The 15,722-nt window shown below is 45.1% G+C and overlaps 1 protein-coding gene across 5 annotated transcripts in view; it reads left to right on the forward strand.

Moving 5' to 3' along the window:
• Positions 1-15,722, forward strand: part of myo6a (myosin VIa) — a 350,780-nt gene that overhangs the window by 294,267 nt on the left and 40,791 nt on the right. For all 5 annotated transcript variants that reach the window (XR_015077588.1, XM_085982051.1, XM_085982054.1 and 2 more), the window contains 5 exons: positions 1,279-1,409; positions 3,158-3,235; positions 11,042-11,171; positions 14,547-14,637; positions 15,236-15,386. Coding sequence is in view for 4 of the 5 variants with exons in the window: in XM_085982051.1 (XP_085838177.1) it covers positions 1,279-1,409; positions 3,158-3,235; positions 11,042-11,171; positions 14,547-14,637; positions 15,236-15,386 (581 nt within the window). In the remaining variant the exon portion in view is untranslated. The remainder of the gene's footprint in view (positions 1-1,278; positions 1,410-3,157; positions 3,236-11,041; positions 11,172-14,546; positions 14,638-15,235; positions 15,387-15,722) is intronic.

A 15,722-nucleotide genomic window follows, 5' to 3' on the forward strand; every position in this document is an offset into this window, starting at 1 on the left:
TAACTTCTGGAGACTTACCCTCCCGGGAAAACCTGGTTTAAAAAAACCCCCCGAAGTTCAATGCGCACACGCAGCCTCTCCCGTGCACGCGTTCGAACTCTTAACCCCTTTGTTCAGGAGAACAGAAGTGCCGGTTTCATGCGCAGTGCATGCAGGAAACCGGCACTTCCATTGGGCTTACGGGTGAGTACCCCGTGCGTACTCGCCCGTGGAGACCCGAATTTCTGGGCCAATGTTCTTTGCCAGTTCTACCTCATCGCTTCCTCAGCTCTCTATGTTCCTCTTATCCATGAAATCTTCCATATGCTCCCTCGATCCTCTCCCGTCCTGCCTCCTAACCACCAGAACCTCTCTTTTGCCGGGTATACCCCAGGTTCCATCCTTTGGCCTGCTGTTCATAATTTACACACAACCCCTCAGTTACATAACCCGGAAACATCAGACCAGCTTCCAGATGTATCCTCCTAACGACACTTGGATTTACCGCTTTGCCTCCTCCATCAGCCCAATGTCTGTAACTACACTCTCCAGCTGCCTGTCAAACATTAATATCGATAAGCCAAAATTTCCTTCAACCTAATGTTGGCAAAGCTGAATCCATCATTTTAGGCTCCTGCTGGCACTTGCTTGCCTCTGCCTTTGACTCCACCAATCTCACCCGCTGCCACTTAAGCTAGCAGGTGCAGAGCCTTAGCATTGTGCTTGCTCCAGAGTTCAGCTTCCTCCTGGCACTGCTGCATTTCTTCTACAGCACTGCCTGCCTTCGACACCAAAACCCTAGACCACTCCTTTTATCACCTTGAGGCTCAACTTTTCTAGTGCCCTCCCAGCTGGCCTCCCTGCCGTCCTCTCGACAAACTTCAGCTCTTCCAAAGTGCCACAGTCTGTGTCCTCACCTGTCGCTCCCATCAGCCCATCCTCTACAAGCTTCACTTTGGCCCCAGTGAATTGATTCCAATATTCATGCCCTCATCCTGCCCTACCATAGTGATCTCCTTGGGCTTTACATCCGTACATGCACCCTCCACTCCAATTGTCCAAAATGATCAGTTTTTTCATGGCTGTTTCATAACGCAGTTTTGTCACTTATGGAATGTACTGCGATTGTTGGATTCATTCCAAGTCAACAGGATTTCACTTTACATGACATTCAGAATTACAAGATAAAATAAGCACGGTTTAATTGCATTAAGGTGGATTTATATTGTTTCCCATACTGATTGAAAGGTTACATATGTGAACTGTGCTACTTTCAATGGTCACTCTTTTCTCATGTAGGTATGGTGTCTGTGCTGGACCTCATGCAGGGTGGATTTCCATCACGCGCTCCGTTCCACGAACTTTATAACATGTACAAGAAGTACATGCCTGCAAAGCTCTGCAGGTTGGACCCGAGGCTCTTCTGCAAGGTACTGACTAGACTAAAGCTTTTGAAGTTCGCTCTAAAAGTTCCATAGACAAGCGTCCTGCCGGATGGCTCGGCAGGAGATCACTCTGCATGACCAGAGCCTTACAGATTAGGAAGGCCAGATGTTTGATCCTGATCTACATTTAATGAGCTGATCTCAGTTGGGCAAGCGGTGGGAGTGCGGCAAGTGGCCTTCGTTTTCTTGGACGAGGGAGGGGACAAATCGACCAGAGTCCCTGACCCTGATCACTGACCATTGGAACATTCACCTGTGTGAATGTTTGATGGGGCAGGATTGGGCTTGACTTCAATTGACGCCATTCTGATGCAAGGTCATCGACCTGAAACGTTAACTCTGTTTCTCACTCCACAGATGCTGCCTGACCTGCCGAGTATTTCCAGCACTTTCTGTTTCCATTTGGGCTTGACTCCATTCCCTATGCTTTTGATGATCATTGTCTAGGCCCACACATGGGCACTTTGATGAGGTATCGGGGAGGGGGGGGGACTTTGGCGAGGTATAATAATAACTTATCCTCTCCATCCTCTCCAGTATACATAACAGTAGCCCGAATCTCTAGGTCTTAGCAGTTTTCACATCAGCAAGCAACGCTGAGACAGAAGGTTGTGGCTTCAAGCCCCTCTCCAGGGACTTGAGCACATAATGTAGCGTGATACTTAAGTACCTCCATGCTGCGCTGTTGGAGGTGCCATCCTTTGGAAGAGACGTTAAGCTGAGGCTCCATTTGTCTGTTTAGGTCGTTGCAAACAATCCCATGGCACTATTTGAAGAGGAGCAGGGGAGTTCTCCCAGTATCCTGGCCAATATTTATCCGTCGACCAACATCGCTTAAAAACAAAAACAAACGAATTGGTCGTTTATCTCATTCATGTTTGTGGGAGCTTGCTGCGCGCACATTGGCTGCTGCAGTTGCCTACATAGCAACAGTGACTACGCTTCAAAAGCAACTCATTATTCATTATCTGTGTATGGGAATGGTAGCATAGTGGTTATGTTACTCGACTAGTAAACCCAGAGGCCTGGGCTAATGATCCAGGGACGAGAGTTCAATCCCACCACGGCAGCTGGGGAATTTAAATTCAGTTCATTGAATAAATCTGGAATAAAAAGCTAGTTTCAGTAATGGTGACCAGGAAACTATCGGATTGTCGTAAAAACCCATCTGCATTCCTTACCCGGTCTGGCCTATATGTGACTCCAGACCCACAGCAATGTAGTTGGCTCTTAACTGCCCCCTGAATTGGCCTGGCAAGCCACTCAGTTGTTTTTTTTTTTTAAAAACGCTACGAGAAACAATAATACTCCCAGTGCTGTTTGGGAGGGAGCTATCTTCACCACAAAGGCTGCAGTGGTTCAAGAAGGCAATTAGGGATGGGCAATAAATGCTGGCCTTGCAAGCGGCGCCCACATCCCAGGAATGAATAAAAGAAAAAGTGCTTTGGAATTTTCTGAGGGCATGAAATGCTCTATATAAAAGTCAGTGATGATTAAATTAGACATTGGTGTAAATATATTTCACACAGACTAGGCTTTTATATAATGGCATTCTATTTTTTATTTGAGAAACCAAGTTGAAAGGGAGAGGACACCATCAAATTTAAAAGGGTAGAGGACACACATCAGGAAATAACAAATTAGGAGACACCAAGGAGCTTTTGTTGTTTGGCAACTTAAACATTGTTTAACAAGTTACAAGTCTTCTAATTCATTTCCCTTTTTTTTTCCAGGCTCTGTTCAAAGCCCTGGGTCTCAATGAGAATGATTACAAGTTTGGTCTTACCAAAGTCTTTTTCAGGCCTGGCAAGGTAATAAAACACTCTTTTCCCCAAATTCTCTGAACTGTCAGCTTTCAGAATCTATTTCCTGCTTCTTAACCCCGAATTAGAAGGCTCACTTTATAATTGGAGACCATGGGACAAAATCCAACAGTGGCTGCTGTTTGATCCACCCAGTTAACGTGGATCAGGGTTGGGTGGCTAGGACTGTAGAGCTGAAAACCTGGAAGTGCCGCTCACTTTGCAAAACCACAGAATAGCAGAGAGCGACTCTAGGGCATCCAGAGACCCAATATCCTTCCCTCCAGCTGAAGCCAAAAAAACAAGGATGAGAAAGCTGGGTTCAGTTGAGAGAAACAGCATGAAAAAATGAGGAGCTGGTTGCTTTATGTGGGATTTGAAAACCAGGATGAGAATTTTAAAATCGAGGCGTTGCTTAACTGGGAGCCAGTGTAGGTCAGCGAGTACAGGGGAGATGGGTGAGCGGGACTTGGTGCGAATGAGCACACGGGCGGCAGAGTTTTGGATGACCTGAAGTTTATGGAGGGTTGAGTGAGGGAGGCCGGCCAGGAGTGCGTTGGAATAGTCAAGTCTAGAGGTGATAAAGGAGATGAGGGTTTCGGCAGCAGATAAGTTAAGGTAAGAATGGAGATGGGCAATATTATGAAGGTGGAAATGGGTGGCCTTAGTGATGGAAAGGCAATAGCACATCAATTTAAAATTGCCTGTTTTTTGTGTTAATGCCCCCATTGCTATAGCACAAGAAACTATTTCATATAACTGTGTTAAGTGCTTGCATGCCAGTATTCCATGGTGAAATTTCAAGGCTGTAAAATATTAACTGTGTCAGGTCCTGTGAACGATGCAATATTGTAGCTGCTGAATTAGATGCAGACATGTTGTTAGTAGCATTTTTTGCCAAGCTTGCTGACATCCATAGAAACTAAACAAGAGTCAGAGTTAGACAGCACAGAAAGAGGCCCTTCGGCCCATCGTGCCTGCGCTGGACATCAAGCCCTGTCTATTCTACTCCCATTTTCCAGCACTTGGTCCATAGCCTTGTATGCTATGGCATTTCAAGTGCTCATCTGAATGCTTCTTGAATGTTGTGAGGGTTCCTGCCTCTACCACCTTTTCAGGCAGTGAGTTCCAGATTCCAACCACCCTCTGGGTGAAAAAGTTTTTCCTCAAATCCCCTCTAAACCTCCTGACCCTTACCTTGAAACTATGCCCCCCTGGGTTATTAACTCCTCTACTAAGGGGAAAAGTTCCTTTCTATCTACCCTATCTATGCCCCTCATAATTTTGTACACCTCAATCAGTTCCCTCCTCAGCCTTCTCTGCTCCAAGGAAAACAACCCCAGTCTGTCCAGTCTCTCTTCATAGCTGAAGCGCTCCAGCCCAGGTAACATCCTGGTGAATCTCCTCTGCACCCTCTCTAATGCAATCACATCCCTCCTATAGTGTGCTGACCAGAACTGCACACAGTATTCCAGCTATGGCCTAACTAGCGTTTTGTACAGCTCCATCATAACCTCCCTGCTCTTGCCTTCATTAGCCGAGGTATAGAATATAAGTATCCCATATGCCTTTTTAACCACCTTATCTACCTGTCCTGCTGCCTTCAGGGATCTATGTACATGCACACCAAGGTCCCTTTGATCCTCTGTCCTTCCTAGGATCCTACCATTCATTGTATTCCCTTGCCTTGTTTGTCCTCCCAAAATGCATCACCTCACTCTTTTCAGGGTTAAATTCCATTTGCCACTGTTCTGCCCATCTAACTATCCCGTCTATATCGTCCTGTAGCCTGAGGCTTCCCTCCTCGCTATTTACCATTCCACCAATTTTCGTGTCATCTGCGAACTTACTGATCAAACCTCCTACATTCATATCTAAATCATTAATGTACACTACAAACAGCAAAGGACCCAGCACCGATCCCTGCGGTACACCATTGGACACAGGCTTCCAGTCACACAAACCACCTTCGACCATCACCATCTGCCTTCTGCCACTAAGCCAATTTTGGATCCAATGTGCTAAATTGCCCTGGATCCCATGGGCTCTTACCTTCTTGACCAGTCTCCCATGTGGGACTTTGTCAAAATCCTTACTGAAGTCCATGTAGACTACATCAACTGCACTACCCTCATCCACACACCTAGTCAACCCCTCTAAAAATGCAATCAAATTGGTCAGACATGATCTCCCCGTGATAAAGCCATGCTGATTAATCCCTGCCTCTCCAAGTGCAGACTAATTCTGTCCCTCAGAATTTTTTCCAATAATTTCCCTACCACTGATGTTAGGCTCACTGAACTGTAATTCCCTGGTTTATCCCTACTACCCTTCTTGAATAATGGTACTATGTTAGCTGTCCTGCAGACCTCTGGCACCTCCCCTGTGACCAGAGAGGATCTGAAAATTTGTGTCAGAGCCCCTGCAATCTCCTCCCTTGCCTCACACAGCAGCCTGGGATACACCCTGTCAGGGCCTGGGGATTTATCCACTTTTACGCCCGCAAAAACCACTAGTACCCCCTCCCTCTCGATACTAATTTGTTCAAGTATATCACAATCCCCCTGCTTGATTTCTATGCCTACATCGTCCTTCGCCATAGTGAACGCAGATGCAAAATATTCATTTAAAACCTCACCTACATCTTCCGGCTCTACACACACACTGCCACTTTGGTTCCTAATGGGCCCTACTCTTTCCCTGGTTATCCTCTTGCCCGTAATCTATCTATATATATAAAAGGATACTTCTGTCTGTCATTCCGTCTGTCTTGAATAAACTCGAAAGTTATAGAGCGTACCTACACGTGCGTTACGTCGAAAGAAAGCTGACGATTCCAGAACCGTCATAAGCGTATTTACTTTTCGGTCGGACTAAAATTGTTCGCGCGTTATGCAAAAAACCTTCAAAATTAAACTCTTATCTGCTAATAGCATTGATTGACTGATGTCAAGGTCGACCAATCCTGTGCCGTCACGATTGACTAATCCTACAGTTCAGTCGCCTGATGGTTGGCCAATCGCTGCGTCTGTGGGTGGGACTAATGCTTTTCAACTCAGGCATTGGGCAGCCATTGCTTCACTACTTCCAGCTCAAAATCTGCTAATCCAGCTTCGAAAAAGTTAGTATCTCTTTTAAAAAAATAACATCACATTTACCAAAAACGTTTTATAAGTACTTTCACTTTCATCTTTGAAGCTATTAAAAGGTAGAAATGTTGCCCGGCAGCAGATTCACAGAGGGACACAGAGACAGGCCCCAAAGCCTGGGACTCGATTTAAACCGCCCGGCCCAAAACAGCCCTGGCAACGCCGGGGCCCCCCCAGCTAGTATACTTATAAAACACCTTGGGATTTTCCTTTATTTTGCCTACCAGTCTTTTTTCATGCCCCCTCTTCGCTCTGCTAATTTCTTTTTTAAGTACCCCCCTGCACTTTCTATACTCCTACTTTCTATGCTTCCACTGTTTTTAGTCCTTTGTATCTGCCAAAAGCCTCCCTTTTTTTCCTAATCCATTCTTGTACTGTATATCCCTTGACATCCAGGGTTCCCTGGGCTTGTTGGTCCCACCCTTGACCTTTACGGGAACATGTTGGCGTTGTACTCTATTTCCTTTCTGAAAGACCCCCATTGCTCTGATGTGGATTTTCCTACAAGTAGCTGATCACAGTCCATTTTGGCCAGATCCTGCCTTCTCATACTAAAATCGGCCTTCCCCCCAATTTAGAACCTTTATTTCCGGTCCATCTTTGTCCTCTTCCATGACTACCTTAAATCTCACTGAATTATGGTCATTGTCACCAAAATGCTCTCCTACTGACGCATCTACCACTTGCCTGGCTATATTCCCTAGAATTAGGTCCAGTACCGCCCCCTCTCTTGTAGGACTTTCTACATGCTGGCTCAAAAAGCTCTCCTGGATGCAGTTTAAGAATTCCGCACCCTCTAAGCCACTCTGACTATCCCAGTTAATATTGGGGAAGTTGAATTCCCCTTCTATTATTACCCTATTTACACTACTCTGAGATTTACCTACATATATGTTCCTCTATCTCCCCCTGACTGTTTGGGGGCATGTAGTACACTCCCAGCAAAGTGCTTGCCCCCTTTTTGTTTTTAAATTCTACCCATATGTCCTCATTAGAGGAACCTGCTAAGATATCATCCCTCCTTACAGCAGTAATTGACTCCTTGATTAATATTGCAACACACCCCCCTCTGTCTTGCCTGAAGATTCTATACCCTGGAATATTGAGCTGCCAGTCCTGCCCCTCCCTTAACCATGTCTCTGTGATAGCAACAATATCATACTCCCATGTGTTCATCAACACCTTCAATTCATCTGCCATACTCACAAGACTCCTTGCATTAAAATAAATGCCTTCCAGCCTTGCCATACTCCTTTGTGCCATTACATATTTGCTCTGCCTTCCAGGCTGACTTGTTTTTTCCTCTATATTTGGCTGTGCATCACCCCCTACTTTAGCTCCACTCCATAGCCCATCCCCCTGCCAAGTTAGTTTAAACCCCCCCCCCCCCCCCCCCTAACAGTACTAGCAAACCTCCCCACAAGGATGTTGGTCCCGTTCCGGTTCAGGTGCAACCCGTCCGACTTGTACAGGTCCCACCTTCCCCAGAAGCAGACCCAGTGATCCAGGAAACTAAAGCCCTCCCTCCTGCACCAACTCTGCAGCCACACATTCATCTGCTCTATCCTCCTATTCTATACTCACTAGCACGTGGCACTGGGAGTAATCCAAAGATTACAACCTTTGAGGTCCTACTTTTTAATCTGCTACCTAGCTCCCTAAATTCTTGTTACAGGACCTCATCCCTCTTTCTACCCAACTTGTTGGTATCAATGTGAAGATAGAAACATAGAAGATAGGAGCAGGAGTAGGCCATTCGGCCCTTCGAGCCTGCTCCGCCATTCAATGAGATCATGGCCGATCATCCAAGTTCAGTACCCTGTCCCTGCCTTCTCCCCATATCCCTTGATCCCTTTAGCCTTAAGAAATATATCCAACTCTTTCTTGAATATATTTAATGAACTGGCCTCCACCGCCCTCTGTGGCAGAGAATTCCACAGGTTCACCACTCTCTGGGTGAAGAAATTCCTCCTCATTTCAGTCCTAAATGGCTTACCCCTTATCCTTAAACTATGACCCCTGGTTCTGGACTCCCCGGCCATCAGAAACATCCTTCCTGCATCTAGTCTCCAGGCCTGACACAGAATTTTATAGGTTTCGATGAGATCCCCTTTCAATCTTCTAAACTCCAGTGAGTATAAGCCCAATTGACACAATCTTTCCTCATACGTCATTCCTGCCATCCCAGGTATCAGCCTGGTGAATCTTCGCTGCACTCCTTCCATGGCAAGAACGTCCTTCCTCAGGTAAGGCGACCAGAACTGCACACAATACTCAAGGTGCGGTCTCACCAAGGCCCTGTACAACTGTAGCAAGACATCCTTGTTCCTGTACTTGAACCCTCTTGCTACGAAGGCCAACAGACCATTTGCCTTCTTAACCGCCTGCTGCACCTGCATGCTTACCTTCAGCGACTGGTGCACAAGAACACCCAGGTCTCTTTGCACTTCCCCTTCTTCCAATCTATTGCCATTCAAATAATAATCTGCCTTCCTGTTTTTGCCACCAAAGTGGATAACCTCACATTTATCCACATTATAGTGCATTTGCCATTTTTCTGCCCAATCACCCAACCTGTCCAAATCGTACTGGAGTTTCACGACATCCTCCTCACAGCTTGCCCTCCCACCCAGCTTTGTGTCATCTGCAAATTCGGAGATATTACATCCAATTCCCTCATCCAGACCATTAATATATATTGTGAACAGCTGGGGTCCTAGGACCGATCCTTGCGGTACCCCACTAGTCACTGCCTGCCACTCGGAAAACGACCCGTTTATTCCAACTCTTTGCTTTCTGTCCGCCAACCAGTTCTCTATCCAAGTCAATACCTTGCCCCCAATCCCATGTGCCTTAATTTTGCATGCTAATCTCTTATGTGGGACCTTATCGAAAGCCTTCTGAAAGTCCAAATACACCACATTCACTGGTTCTCCCTCATCTATTTTACCAGTTACATCCTCAAAAAATTCCAGTAGATTAGTCAAGCATGATTTACCTTTTGTAAATCCATGTTGACTTTGTCCGATCCTGTCACTGCTTTCCAAGTGCTCTGCTATCACATCTTTTATAATAGACTCTAGCATTTCCCCACTACCGATGTCAGGCTTACCGGTCTATAATTCCCCGCTTTTTCTCGACTACCTTTTTTGAATAGTGGGGTAACATTAGCTACCCTCCAATCCATGGGTACTGTTCCAGAGTCTATCGAGTTCTGGAAGATGACCAGCAATGCATCTACTATTTCTAGGGCCACTTCCTTAAGTACCCTGGGATGTAGATTCTCAGGCCCTGGGGATTTATCGGCCTTCAGTCCCATCAATTTTCCTAACACCATTTCCCTACAAATACTGATTTCTTTCAGTTCCACCCTTTCATCAGACCCTATGTTCCCCGGCATCTCTGGGAGGTTATTTGTGTCCTCCTTTGTGAAGACAGAACCAAAGTATTAAATTAGTTGGTCTGCCATTTCTTTGTTTCCCATTATAAATTCCCCTGATTCTGACTGCAAGGGACCTACGCTTGACTTCACCAATCTTTTTCTCTTCACATATCTATAAAAGCTTTTACATGACCTCTGACTGTTCGCCCTCCTCCTTCAGAATGCCCTGCAGCCTTTCAGTGAAATTGGCCTTCTGCAACCTATAGTCTGCGCACCCAGACAGTCATGAGTCCCACAGTAGGATTGCCAACTCTGATTGGACATATTCCTGGAGGTGCCATCACATGGTCTCCAACCGCCTCGCCCCCACACTCTGCCATTCGTTGCCCAACATGGCCATTCTCACGGTGCACCGCCTTCCCCTGCAAATTGGCAAGCAAATAGACTCATTACCCGATTGGATGATTCTTGACTGTCCGTCAAACAGCCATTTTTCCCATGTTTTGATATTTTTTATAAACAAAAGTGTTCAAAATAAATTTTTAAAAACCCACAATTTTTATTGCCCCTGTGATTTTTCTCCTGGGTTTTGCTGGGTCCTGGACATTAATCTTTAATTCCTGAAGGCTCCAGGGGAATTCTGGAGTGTTGGCAAACCCTATTGCACACTGGCCTGGCTACACTTGTGGTGAGCAGGGATTTAAACCATTCACAGTGCTTCTGTCTCGCAGGCCAGTTAGATATGAACTTTTCTTTACTATGACTGAAAGAAAAGTTGTGATCACGAACTGTACATTTTTTACGCAGCGAGTTGTGATGATCTAGAATGCGCTGCCTGGTAGGGTGGTGGAAGCAGATTCAATAGTAACATTCAAAAAGGAATTGGATAAATACTTGAAGGGGAAAAAATTTGCTGGGCTCTGGGGAAAGAGCAGAGGGAGCGGGACTAAATGGATAGCTCTTTCAAAGAGCCATCACAGGCATGATGGGCTGAATGGCCATCTTCTGTTTTGTAAGATTCTATGATTCTATTACTTGATTATCTCTGAGTCTTCAGTTTTTATTGTTTTCCTTAAAAGTTTATTTCATTGCAGTGATCTGCATGATTTTGTGCGTGCAATGGAGGCTAGTGTAAGAAGAGAACATAAAGGCACTGCGCACCAGGTCAATCAGAATCTGCAAGAGAAAGATAGCTTGATGTACTGGGTGTGATACTTCACCAACACCCCAGTACGACTCTGTGGCCGTCGAGACCACTTTAGCTGAATTGTGTTTACTGCTCAGTTTGCAGAGTTCGATCAGATCATGAAGTCCGACCCAGAGCACCTGGCGGTGTTGGTGAAACGTGTGAATCATTGGCTCATTTGCAGCCGATGGAAGAAGGTTCAGTGGTGCGCACTGTCTGTCATTAAACGTAAGTACACTCTTTAAGTGTGGCAGCTCTGTTCTTTTGTGGAACCTATTTTTTATACTAATATTGCTCCACACCACATTTGCAGTACGTTTAAAATGTGTTTACTTATATACTGTGACATGGGCAATAATCCATGGAATTGATGTGAATGGGTCATCACGCACTATTTCTTTTTTTATTATTCATTCTGGGGATGTGGGCGTCGTTGGCAAGGCCATATTTATTGCCCATCCCTAATTGCCCTCGAGATGGTGGTGGTGAGCCGCCTTCTTGAACCGCTGCAATCCATGTGGTGAAGGTACTCCCACGGTGCTGTTAGGGAGGGACTTCCAGGAATGTGACCCAGCAACGATGAAGAAAGCACGATATATTTCCAAATTGGGATGGAGTGTGACATGGAGGTGGTGGTGTTCCCATGCACCTGCTGCCCTTGTCCTTCTGGGTTGTAGAGGTCGCGGATTTGGGAGGTGTTGCCGAAGAAGCCTTGGCGAGTTGCTGCAGTGCATCTTGTAGATGGTACACACTGCAGCCACGGTACGTTTGAGGTGGAGGGAGTGAATGTTTAAGGTGGTGGATGGGGTGTCAATCAAGTGGGCTGCTTTGTCCTGGATGGTATTGAGCTTCATGAGTGTTGTTGGAGCTGCACTCATCCAGGCAAGGGGAGAGTATTCTATCACACTCCTTACTTGTGCTGCATTATAAATTCTTGCTAATTAGTAAGAATTGGGAAAGTTTGACTAATTTTTCAGCATCAGCAACTTTTCTGTCCTTCCCTGCAAAACATTTTATTGCAGGTTATTTTTTAAAGCTCCCAGTGAATTTTGTGCTGATTGTGGTGAGGAATATTGGCCCAGAAATTCGGGTCTCCACGGGTGAGTACGCACAGGATACTCGCCCGTAGGCCGAATGGAAGTGCCGGTTTTCTGCATGCACTGCGCATGCGCGGGAAACCGGCACTTCCGATCCTCTGAACGAAGGGGTTCAGAGGTCAAACGCGCGCGCAGGAGAGGCTGCGCGTGCGCTTTGAACTTAGGTTTTTTTTGCAGGTTTTCCCGGGATCGTAAGCCTGCAGGATTTAGAAATGTAAAAAGCAGGCGTGAGGCCTGCTTTTTACAAGGTAAGTGGTCAATTAATTAAAATTAAAACATTTTTTCCACAGGTTTATTATTTTTAAATACTTTAAAGCAAGGTAAGTTTATTTTTAGCCCCGTTAGAATATAAAATTATTTTTTTCAAAAATTTAAATTATTGTTTGAAAGTTATTTATTGTAATTTATAGTTTATTTTAAAAGTGTGATGTTTTTTTAAACTTTATTTGAAGGTTTACTGCTATTTTGGGGCTGTAGTATTTATAAGTCTTGACAGGTCTTCCTGTCAGACTTATGAATGGGCTTTTCCCTCCTCCGATTGGCTGCCCATGACTCACGTGATCCCAGGGGACGCATTGCACAAATTGCGCCCCTGGGACACGCAAGCACTGCGCGCCGGCAGCTGGGCCAGGCCCCGGATCGGAATTCCACGGGGCCCTACAGCTCAATTGCCGGCGCACCAGGTAAGTGCAGGTCGGGGGCTTACACCTGCGGGAAGCCCCTGACCTGAACTTCTGGGCCATTAGTGTTGGGTAATGGAATATTCCCATTTTGGGCTCACACTCACACATTCCCACTTTGGGCGATAGTTATGGACCGAGTCAAGCTCCCTTTTTTGCTGACTTTGGAAAAGCAGGTTCCCTACTGCATCAATGTAATATTTTCCATTTCTGACTCTGGCCATCATAGGAACCTAGGAACAGAAATGGACCATTTAGTCCCTCGAGCCTGTTCTGCCATTCAGTGAGATCATGGCTGATCTGCGACCTAACTCCATATACCCGCCTTTGGCCCATATCCCTTAATACCTTTGGTTAACAAAAATCTATCAATCTCAGATTTAAAATTAACAATTGATCTAGTATCCGTTGCCATTTGCAGAAAAGAGTTCCAAACTTCTACCAGCCTTTGTGTGTAGAAGTGTTTCCTAATTTCACTCCTGAAAGGTCTGGTTCTAATGTTTAGACAATGCCCCCTCGTCCTAGAATCTCCAACCAGCGGAAATAGTTTCTCTCTATCTACCTTATCTATTCCCCTTAATATCTTGAAAACTTCAATCAGGTCACCCCTTAGCCTTTTAAATTCCAGGGAATACAACTCTAATTTGTGTAATCTCTCCTCTTAACTTAACCCTTGAAATCCGGGTATCATTCTGGTAAACCTAGGCTGCACTCCCTCCAAGGCCAATATATCCTTCCTAATGTGTGGTGCCCAGAACTGCTCACAGTACTCCAGGTGTGGTCTAACCAGGGTTTTGTACAGCTGCAGCATAACTTCTACCCCCTTGAACTCTAGTCCTCCTTGATATAAAGGCCAGCATTCCATTAGCCTTTTTGATTATTTTCTGTACCTGTTCAGGTACATAATTATTAAAATGTCATGGACTCCCAAGTCTCTTTGGACCTCCGCTGATTTTCACCATTTAGAAAGTACCCTGTTCTATCCTTTTTAGGTCCAAAGTAGATGACCTCACATTTGCCTACATGGAAATCCATTTGCCAGTTTCTCCCATTCGCTTAATCCATCAATATCTCTTTGTAATTATATGCTTCTCTCTACACTGCAATGCCGCCTATCTTGGTGTCATCGGCAAACTTGGCTATGTGGCTCTCTATCCCATCATCTAAGTCGTTAATAAATACAGAGAATAGTTGAGGCCCCAACACACATCCCTGCGGGACACCACTAGACACATCCTGCCAATTAGAGTACCTTCCCATTATCCCTACTCTCTGTCTCCTGCCGCTCAGTCAATTTCCTAACCAGGTCAATAATTTGCCCTCAGTTCCATGGGCTTCTACCTTAGTTAACAGTCTCTTATGAGGGACTTTTATCAAATGCCTTCTGGAAGTTCATATAAATAACATTGTATGATCTACCTGAGTGAGACTGCCAATTAGTGCCTAACTAGGGGCAGATCTGTGCTGGGAGCATCTAGGGAACTAGTTTGAGACTGCCCAAACTCATTTCACGTAGAATATTTGCGGTCAGCGAACAGAGGACATTTTCACCCATCAATCTGTGCTGGATTCTAATTCAGACGCTAAAGGATGGTGTCTAACTCACTCTACTATCCAGTCCTCAGTATTATTGTTTTTTTGAGAAATATCAACTTCCAGGCCTAAACTGGTTAAAATTGGGACAAATTCAAGTCGTAATAGATTTTAATTGACCCTGCTGGGATTCCTTGCTTTTTCCTGATTAAATAAAAGAACAGAGATGGGCCTGGAAGTAGTCTGTGTGCACACAATACGTTAAAAGGTGTTTACACAATTCATTCCTGCAGTGAAGAACAAGATGAAGTACCGAGCTGCTGCCTGTATTAAGATGCAGAAGACTGTCCGCATGTGGTTATGCAAGAGAAAACATAAACCACGGTAAGTGGTCCAGAAGTTAGTTCAGTGTTCAGGTAGCTTTGGTAATGCAATGGTCAATTGCCCTGGTCTCCAGATAGCCACAGACTGGGCTGGAATTGTTTGTCAAACTGTCCCAATAACTTCAAGTCCATCAGTAGTGCTTCAGCAGTTTTTAGTGGCATGTCTCTTGGAAAGAATCAGTTGAAAAAGGAAGCCCGTCAGCTATGCAGGGTAATCACAGCTTTCTTGAGCTAGCAGACATAAAGTAGCATGCTACTGCCTAGCTTGTTGCTTTGCAGGCCTCCACTTGGCAACGCAACAGTTGGAAGATGGTGGGCCATATCCTGTGGGTATTGTTATTTCAGACTAGATCGTGGTCCTGTTTTAGACATGATCATTGTATCTTACAAAAGATTCATTTTCCCAGCAAAGAAGAAACTATTTACATAAGTGGCTTGACACATTCATTACTGTTGCTGCTGAATGCTGTTTAGTTGTGTTGTAGTGTTCATTCTGAAGTATTCTTTTAACTTCATTGGTTTTCCAGCTTGTGTACACGCTCCCTTATCTACCACTGGGAATTTTTTTGCTGATTGTGATTGAGTTTTCTTGCCCACAGCATTGATGGTCTAGTGAAGGTGAAGTCACTGAAGCAGCGAGTGAATAGAATGACTGAGGTGGTGAAAGCCCTGAAGGAGGGAAAGGCTGAGATGAGTAAACAAGTCCAGGATCTGGATTCATCAATTAATGCTCTTGTGACCAAAATCAAGGTAAGTATTTGAATAAATAGGCTTGAACAAACTTTTTTTTGTGAAAGTACTGATTTTCTTCTGGTGCTCTCACTTATGCTTGTGACAGTTGTGATCACTTTTCCCTATAATTATTACTGAAGGGAGAGAATGGGACGTTTACATTTTGTCACATGCCATAGGATGGAGCATCTACGATACTTGGTGAGGCCTCGTGTATGCAAATCAGGGGGATGTCACCTGATCAAGATGGCTGTGCGTGGTGTGAATCTCACAAAAGGGCAGTGTTGCTGAGTGATTTTGCCACCCACCCCCTCCCTACTATGGGGCAACACGTATATTTGCGATGCCCCTGAT

Source organism: Somniosus microcephalus, chromosome 3 (genome assembly GCF_052327205.1).
Source record: "Somniosus microcephalus isolate GS21.2 chromosome 3, FLI_Smic_1.0, whole genome shotgun sequence".
Lineage (NCBI taxonomy): Eukaryota > Metazoa > Chordata > Chondrichthyes > Squaliformes > Somniosidae > Somniosus > Somniosus microcephalus.